At 27.6% G+C, this 9,931-nt stretch overlaps 1 protein-coding gene across 1 annotated transcript in view; it reads right to left on the reverse strand.

Moving 5' to 3' along the window:
- LOC102671322 (probable JmjC domain-containing histone demethylation protein 2C) overlaps nt 1–9,925 on the reverse strand; it is a 216,726-nt gene extending 206,801 nt beyond the window's left edge. The window contains exon 1 of the mRNA XM_031511762.1: nt 9,240–9,925. Coding sequence (XP_031367622.1) covers nt 9,240–9,395 — 156 coding nt within the window. The 5' untranslated portion in view covers nt 9,396–9,925. The remainder of the gene's footprint in view (nt 1–9,239) is intronic.
- Between the last annotated feature and the right edge of the window lie 6 nt (nt 9,926–9,931).

Consider the following 9,931-nt stretch of genomic DNA (forward strand, 5'->3'; position numbering starts at 1 on the left):
GTGTTATCTACATGTATTTTAAAATATAAAAAACTTTTTTCTTTTTTTTTTGTGAAACAAATATAAATTTTCTTTGCACTTCAATTAATTTTTAAGTAACATTCTTGTAAAAAATTCTAACATTTTTCTGTTTCTGTTTCATACATAATTATTAATTGTTAATTTTTACCTCGTGAATTGAAATCGCGTTTAAGAAAAAATTTATTATTACTCACATTGAAGGAATTTGATTCTAATGAAAAAAATGTACAACTTTCACTGTGCATCCCAGAGAGAAAAATTTTTCTCTTGCACGATATCAAGGACCGATCCGAATATATATATATATAAATGTTCCATCCAATCGTAAATAGGTCGAAACAACTCCCCTCTTCCTCGTCTCGAGCTGGTGGAGCCGACCACCTTTTTCGTGCACCTGCCACGTCCACGGGGAAGCACCGTTATGCAGCACGTACGAGGCGCATCGACGTGCACGAATCTCCTGGAATACGTGTTCCAGAGAAAGAAGAAGAAGAAGAAGAAGAAGCGGTAAAGCGGTGGAGGGGGAGGGGCGGGATAACCGATCACCCCAAAATTATTGCCAACTCCGTACCCCAAAATTTGCGGTCGATGAGTTACGTACGAGTCCCGAACCTAACACTTTCCAGTAATTTCCGACAGTTAGACAGTCCTTTTTCTCCATGATTACGCCGCGGAGAATGCCGAGTAGTCAGCTGTTTTCGACGAGCCGTAAAGAAATCGTTGGAATAGTCCCCGCGTGGGAAATGTTTCCTTTCTTTTCTTTTCTTTTTTTCTCCTTATTTCCATTGCGTAACAGAGATCACTTTGGGAAACTTTGATGATTCTTGACGAAGGTATTCTTGAAAATAGAGATACAGATATTTAAATAAGTATATTTAATTAAATGTAATGGCGTATTTTTTTTTCAATGTTACTTTAGATTTATTATAATTTTAAATTTATGTATTCTATTTTTAAAAATTATTTAATTATCTTTGCTCTTTGTGCGGATACGTCTCGTTTATTCGAATGACGCAATAATATTTATATTTTTTTTTCTATAAAATATGAATTTTTCATGTAAAATAAATGATCGTTCGAGAAAGAGGAAAGGATCTGTTATCATAGGAAAATAGAATATATATTAGAGATTGATTGTTTTATAATAGTTATTAAGATATTATCTTTTAATGTTGAGTTTATCATAAAGGGTACAGTCATAATTGTCCAGTTAATTTTCACTTTCCCTATTGGATATTTTTAACGTTCTTTTTTTTTTTTTTAAACGGGAAACGAGTATTAAAGAAATATAAATTATATATATTATTTATATATATCATTTATTCAATTGTTTCAATTCAACGAGAAGTTCATGATTCTCGAGAGTTATTTCAATTTCTCAGTTGAGTAAATAATTTTGTTCTATTTTGCGTATGCTATCTCCAATAAAAAATTCCAGTTTTGTTATTTTTTTTTTTAATATATATATAACGCATCACGATTTAAAAATATCTTCATATGTTTGTCATTTAGCCAAGAAACCTGTCGATCAGTACATTTTTATTATTTTATGATAACTGAAGTTAAATTTATATTATAGAAAATGTTTATTTAGTTGTCAAGTTCCAATATACGTCATATTTACGGATTAAGAAAATATTGATTATTTTGAAATATTTTCAATAATAAAATTTGAGTAAATATTTTCTATTTCGATAATTAATTATTTTATTAATATATATAATATTTTTTTATTAATATTATTAATCATTTAAACTTAAATAAACTTTACTAAATTAATGACTGATCGATTAACCGAATGATAATTTTCTTTATTGAAACTTTATTATTTTTGCGAATTAATCAATTCTCAATATTTTATAAAAATATTATAAAAATAATTTCTTTCATAATATAAATATATAATCCCCTATATATTTATTATTTTTCATTGATTATATAAATTTAACTTGAATTCGTGATACAGACATAAAATGGTATAATTAAAATTCACGAATTAATTAAATCCTAATCAAAATCTCGAAACGTCGGAACAAAGGATATTCTCCATTCACGTAGAGATCAAATTCCTACGAAACAATTTTTTTCATCCAATTAAACGCGTTGAGATGAGAACGAGCGTCGAAAAGACCTTTCTTCCACAAAGGTAGATATCTAAGACAAAGATGCGTTCTCTTACTTTCGCTCGAATCAATGTATCGGCATGTACTTGCACATATTTTCGAATAAAATGATAGCTCTAGTATTACGTTTTTCAGGATTAATGCATTTTGTTCGAATTTTACATATCTCGTATATAAAATCGTTTTAAATTAATATGACGTAATGACGGTTAACATTCGTTTAATTTGTGTGGAAATTATGTCGCAAAATATGATTACGTACGAAATGATGGCACACGTGTGAAAAAAAAATAAATAAGAGATATTTAAGAATGGAATGATTTCTCATGTATTTTTCCTCCGCCGAGTCTGAATTTTTGAATCGGTAAAAATTGTTTATCGTACTCGGTTTAAGAGATAAATGGATAGAAAAATATTGATTTTTCACTTATTGAGAATATTGCAAAGAAAACAATTTTTTTCTAACATCTTCGTTAATTTCCCTGTACAGTGCTATTCTTGTAAAATTAAATTTGATTTATCATCGCAACATTCTTTTTCGACAAGATATACTTAACAGTTTGAAGTTATTCTATTTTTAACGCATATGAATAAAAACTTGTTGTAAAGTATTTGTCTTAATATTTGTAGAGCCGTAAGAACACATTTTCACTCTATTAGTCTTCCACTTGAAGAAAATAAGCTAAGAAATCTTCATACCCGCTCCTTTCTTGTCGTCAATAGGTTAAAAATAGAATAACTCGAAAACAGTATAAAAATCTCGGTATAAAAATCATATGGTAATAAATTAAATATGATTTAATATCAATTTAAGGATAGTGTACATTATTACGACGTAATCGACAAAAATATTCTCGTAAGTTGGAACAGGGAAAATATAATAAAAATATAATAAAAATTCTCAACCAACAAAACTGTTAATCTATTTTCCAGATATATGCTTATATAATTTTGTTCCATCTATAAGTAAACATAAATTTGTAGAAAAAAATTTGACATTTCTTCTATATTATTTACCATCGTCGATAGATAACGAAATGTAAATTTTATAATTCACAATTCCCAGAGATCGCTTATTTCATTAATTCTGTTTAGATACGTTGTGTTTACTTTCCTTTCCTTTCCTTTCGAAGGATCATATATATTACAAGTACATAGCTAAAGAGTAATTTCATACGTGTACACGTTTGAATTAATCTCGAGAAACACCGAAAATCATAACACATATTATCATACAGTCAATGACTGTAGCTTCGACAATACACAAAGTATAGAATCTATTGTACAGAATCTATTGTTTATCCGATCGACAAAGCCAGAACCGTATCATTTTTAAGGAAGGAGAAAGCGAACGCGGCGACGAGCAATTCGCATTCAATGACCTCGGACCGCGGCTCGATGCCAGAGCAGCGAATGACCTCCGACTGGCAAATAGTAAACAGATGTCAACTAAATTCACTGCAAAGACCAGATACCCGTTGGCGCCATCATGGATTCGCAGACGTCGAGTCGAAAATTCGATCATCGATCGGGCTAACCTTTTGAACGATTAGAGTGTTAATAAACGGAATAATTTCATAATTTCACGGTTCCTCGTTGAATATTCAATCTCTAATAAGCTTATGGGCGTAGAATGTTTCGATTAACACGTATTACGATTAAGTAGAGTATTTAGAACGCGTGCAGTAATCTGTGTGTGATTAATCGATGCTTAAAGTGTTTTGGAACGCTTAGATTAATTCGAGATCTTGAAATGGTAATGGCAAGAGTTCATTGCGATCGTTTTAAGGTAAATATTATATATCGTTACTACAATAGGACTATTTTTTTTTTAATAAAAGTGTAATAAATGAAACTTTTCATATACGAAGATTGAATGAAAGATAATGATTTTATGAATCATTAATTATTGATGATAATTTGGCATTTTTATTCGTTCATTTACTAAATAAAGGCTTATTTTACAAAGGTTATGTCATATTCTATGATAATTTCCTATTTTATTGTAATTATATATAGTTTAATATATATGTAGATAATATATATTGTTACTAAAATAATCTTGTATAAAAAAATTGTATTATCTTATACATGTATTTCTTTCTTTCAAATTTTATAAAATTAATGAAAGGAATTAGATAACTATATAATTTAATTTTATATTAATTTGATATAAAATACTGATATAAGCATCAACGATTAAAAAATATATACGTGTAATTAAAATGCTGATTTATTTATCAATAGAAAATATTAAAGTTTTATTAGAAATAAATCTTAAAATTTGTTAGCAAATTTTTATTTTTTGCTAAAATTGAGAGAATATCTGCAACTTTTTAAACTTATCCATTGTTAGAATAAATAAATAATAAAAAAAAATGTTCAAGAAAAATTAAAAAATTATTTTAGTTTATCATTCATTGAAGTACTTTGATACTATTATTTGTTGCATTATTTCTGCAATCCTTACACGTACGTCGATGCGAAATAATTACGTATATAATATATTTAAATATAGAGAATCGTATCTAAAACGTTTTATTTCATGCATTATACTATGTATATTTGACTACTAAATTATATTTAAATTCAAATTGAATGGCGGAGAAAATTAATGTTGCTTTTTCGCGAATAAAACAATTTCATCATACGATGATTGAAATGAAATATTAATATTTGCATTAATAATATTATAAATATTAAATATTAGAATTAAAATTTCATTTCGAACTTAGGCATGTACTTCGATAAATGAAATATTTATATTTTCGTTTCGATTTTTGCAATGCTCGTTTAAAAAAATTTTGTAGAAAAGAAATGATTCGCGAAAATTTTCAGCTGAGTCGTATCAAGTAACAGCTTGAATTAAGAACTTCGTACATTTAACTATGTGTATGTTATCAAACTAATAAATATTAAGAATGATACTTTTCGAAACTTGGTGCTATTTTTGTAGAATCCTAAAAATAAAAAATATATATATTTAAATAATTTATGAAAAAATATTGAAAAAATATCGTAATGATATGAATTTATTTTCATTCAACTAATTGATCCAATGATTCGAAATGAATGGCAAAAATAATTAATGTTGCTTTTCCGCGATTGAAACAATTTTATCGATCATTTATATTCAGACTTTAAGCTCTTTAATTACTTTAATTGGTTAAATTTCATCAATATAAATATCATATAAAGAAAAAATAAAAATTTTAATTTTTTATCACAAAAATGATTACAATCACCATTGGCTAATAATTTATTAAAACCTTTTACCTTAGTTTCTTACGAAATAAAACAAAGAAAAAAATAAGCATACATTTCATTTTTGAGTTCTTAGAATTCGAGTTTCGCCAATCTAAAAAACTAATCGTTTCTAATAAATATTAAATTTCAAGTTAAAAATAACTATTCTAAAGACGGACGTAATAAAATTTGAATTTCAATTTTGAATTTCGAAATATTTTTGAATTTTTATTTAAATCAAAATCATTATTACAAAAAATAACTTTACACATTAATGACTAACATTGCATAACCAAAAATTATTATCAAAACTATAATCCAACTTAAGCGTTTCACTTTAAACAACAAACGCTATTCGTGATAAAGAGTCAAAAGATATATCTCATTCGTACAATCTCTACTACTTAGATAAACTAATAATTGAATAAAGAAAGATAGTTTAAAAAAGTTTTTCCAATCACAAATAAATTCTCTTTCCTTTCATGAATGCAATCCATAAGAGAAGAATCTCTTAAGAACAAAATTATTTCATTTCACATATTCATAATAATATTATACATAATATTTAAATAAATTTTACATATAATCAATATTGATATAATCGTTAAGAGATTAAATTAAAGATATTTTTTAATTTATATAAACTGAAACGCAATTTTTAAAATTGTTGATTATAATTTTTAAACTAAAAGATTTTTTTTTCTTTAATTACTAAATGATATAAAAAAATTCGTGCTGCATGTTTCAAAACATTTTCAACAAACATCTTCTAAAAACAATGTACAGAAACATTTTGTTCACACAACTAAAGTAATATCTATAAGTAATTCGAGAAACATTTGGGTTTTATTTCGGTTTCAAGGCTATAGTTGTTGCTAGCAACAAGTTGTCCATACATAAGACACTTTGTTCCAAACTGCGAACGTTAGCTGAAGACTTGTTCCTTGCAAGACAAAATTTTTCACTTTTCATTTCACTTTTATTATACATTATACACAATACTGCTTCACATATTTCCTTCTTTTTTACATTTCATTTAATTTTTATACGAAAAGATCTATTCTATTCTATCTTCTATTCAATTAATTTAATAAATCAATCATTGTTCCATTATTCGAATATTTTACATGTGTACATAATATATATAATTATTATTGATATCGATATTTGTTGGAAATCGACAAAGTAAATTGAAACAACATTCATTTCTCTAATTTCTGAATCAAAATAGGATAAACACGAAGAATCCTAAATAATGACAGCAAGTAACGATTTTTTAAAAAAAAAACATGGAATATTAATAGAAATATTTCTCATTGTTGTTTCATTGATGAAGACGTAGTTTAATAATAATCAAAATATCATGTATATACGATAAAATATAGAAACGTATTTATTCTTTGCAAACGTACAAAAAAATTTATTTTTTTTAAACAACGAGACCGATTAAAAAAAAAAAAAATTATGTGCATACATTGTTCAAGTTTGAAATGAGAGAATCATGGCCTTTGGTCAGGCTTAATTGACAAAAACCAATTGCGTACCTCTTGTTTTGCGACGTATGCATGTGTACCGACAACGTCCTCGAAATCTGAAATAGTTATGACTTCGCGATAACAGAAAAAAAAAAAAGCTCTCAGGTACGATAGCTTATGTAATCTGATAGAAAACAGTGTTTTATCCTAGCTTCTTTCCATTTTGCCTCATAATTTTGTTTTGGCATCGATTTCACGAAGTTGTCCTTATCGCCTATCGACTTCGATCAACAGTTTCTTAATGAATCTTGAATGTATGATAATAACAATCGGAACATAGTTTCTCGCGAAAAATGACGCAAGGATTTCCTGCTTTTGGTAAATACCACTTTTAAAAGCGATTATGTTGATATTAATCTAAATGAGACATGACCAATGTTGCTAATGACTGTCTATTTAAATATGGTTTATTGAAGGATTCAATATTATTTTCTTATCTTGAAAAACGAAAAGATAATACAATATTCGAATCGATAAATGCGTAAAAAGAATGATAAATATTTTCGATTAAATTTTTAAAATGTTGTATATTTAAATTCGCATAAATTTATTTTTAAGTTCATACAAGAATTTTGTATAAACTTTAATTAATTTATCTGTTTTAAATAATTTATTTTAGTTTTGATGAAAATAAATTGGCATTTGAAGTTTCAAAAAAAAAAAAAAAAACATGCAAACAAAAATATTGCATTATGCAAAATTCATATAACGTAAAAAATAAATTTATGTTGCAAAACAATTTTTTTAATTATGAATTTTACTTATTATGTACGAAAAAACAGGCTTATTTAATTTAGAAAATTTAATTTACAAAACATAAATTACAAAATAAAAAAAAATTTATTAAAATTCGTAAAATAAAGATTTATGTATAATAATTTTTAATTGCGTTTAAAAAATAAATTTTTATCATCTGCACGAATGTCTTCTAAAATAATATTTCCTCGTATCCTATATTTGCCAATGACCAGATGTTTTCATTGTCTGAAACCTCTTAGACATTGCCATAACTTCAAACTTCGTTGGATTTTTCCAATTTACTCTTCTTTATAAGAAGAGTATCTAAATAGATTTCATAGCTGAAGCTCATATATCGAAATCTAAATTACAAGAAAGTTACTTTTTACGTGTTATTTCATAATAAAACAGGGAAAAATGATTTATAAATGAATTTGGCAAAGTTTAAGAGAGTTACAATCGAAAATTTTCGATATACGATTGACGAAAATACTGATAGCTATAGTATTAATAAATTATTAATAGAAAAAAAAATTATTCTGATATATTCTGATATATTCTGATATGAATCGAAGAGAGATTAGATTATTTATTAACCTCGTTCTGAATTTTATATAAAAATAAACTAAAAAGAAAAAATTTATAAATAATTTTAAAGACAATCAAAACGCAAAAAACATTTATGTTATTAATTTTGAATATGTAAAAAAAAGTAAGGATAAGATAATAAGATTATAATTAATTATTTCTGCTTTTTGATTAATATTTTATATTAATTTTTGATTCTGAATAATTTCTAACTAAATTCTATCTTTTTCAATTATAAAACATATTTTGAATCAAAAATCGAATGAAATAATTATATTATTTTTAATTTATTATATTTGTTTAATTTCATACACGAATCTTAGAAATAATTTCGATTAAATATGTATCTCTTAATATAATGTATAATTATAATATTAAATATTAATAATTAATATTGAAATGACAAGAGATGAAACTATAAAATTTCCCTTGAATTTAATTCGCAATTCGAGATATAAATAAGACAATAATAATGCCTCTTGATGACTCTTTGTATGACTCTAAATAAATATATAATTAAAAAATAAAATAAATGTTACGAAAGAATATATGTTTATATTACCATTTTCGTCATAAAATTTAAAATAATTTATCAAATAAAAATTTTTTTCAAATACTTTTTTCAAATATTCAGTTGCTACCTTTCGATAGAACTTTCACTGTCATTACATGTCGTAAGAAAGGAATGTTTAAATATTAAATAAAAACTTGACGAGTATCGATCGCAAAAAAGACGCGTTAAATAAGATCCTTTCGATATTAAAAAGGAGCGCAGATATCTCGAATTGAGGTGAACAAGACTGTAGAATGCTAAGTTCGAATGTTCGAAAGGTCGGTCGCTAATGTAAACAGAAACAGCGTGTCGCGCGCACGATGCCAGATAGGCCGCATGCATCGAACCAAAGTTATTCTGCGTAGACTGAACGTGTTTCTAAACTGATTATAGAATTAATTAAAGGAAGAACATGTTTTGTTCGATGATACTCACCTGAAGATCATGACAGCTGTTATCCCTGTGACTGGCAGCACGAATTACCCCCGCACGCCACCCCCACTCACTAATCTTATTCACCTTTAGCTTGGTGAAACCACTCACCGAGAGAAACCTCTTTCCCACGATCTCTTCGCGAAACTTGTACGCCATATTATGGATCGGCAACCGCGGCGTGTCGAATCCGCGAATTCGGATCGCCAGCCGGGTCTTCCAATCACCCTTTCTCCTTCTCCTCTATAAGTTTACTTCTTCTTCTCACTCTGTCTTTCTCTCTCTCTTTCTCTCCCTCTCTCTCTCTTCTTCTACCTCTATCTCTATTTCTATCTTGCTATTCTTCCCTCTCACTCTCACACTCTCTCCCTCTCTTTCTCTCTATCTCGCTTTCTCTCTCCCCCACGAACTGTGCCGTTCTCTTTTCCTCTATTCCGATCCTCCAGCGAGCGTGCCTCTCCCCCAAAAAAGAAAACCCCACGTAGCACTGAACCGTAGAGAAGAACAATCGAGCACCGATCACCACTTCGTTATTTTTCACCAAAACACAAGAGCACAGTCACTCGGATCTCTTCTCTTCGTGATCACGACGGGCCAATAAACAACAGGGCCATGAGGCGCGCACGATCCTCTTCTCCTTTCTCTCTTTCTTCTCTCTTCCTTGGACGGTCGGCCACCAGCAGCAGCAGCCACTC

This window comes from Apis dorsata, unplaced genomic scaffold, assembly GCF_000469605.1.
Source record: "Apis dorsata unplaced genomic scaffold, Apis dorsata 1.3 scaffold_347, whole genome shotgun sequence".
Lineage (NCBI taxonomy): Eukaryota > Metazoa > Arthropoda > Insecta > Hymenoptera > Apidae > Apis > Apis dorsata.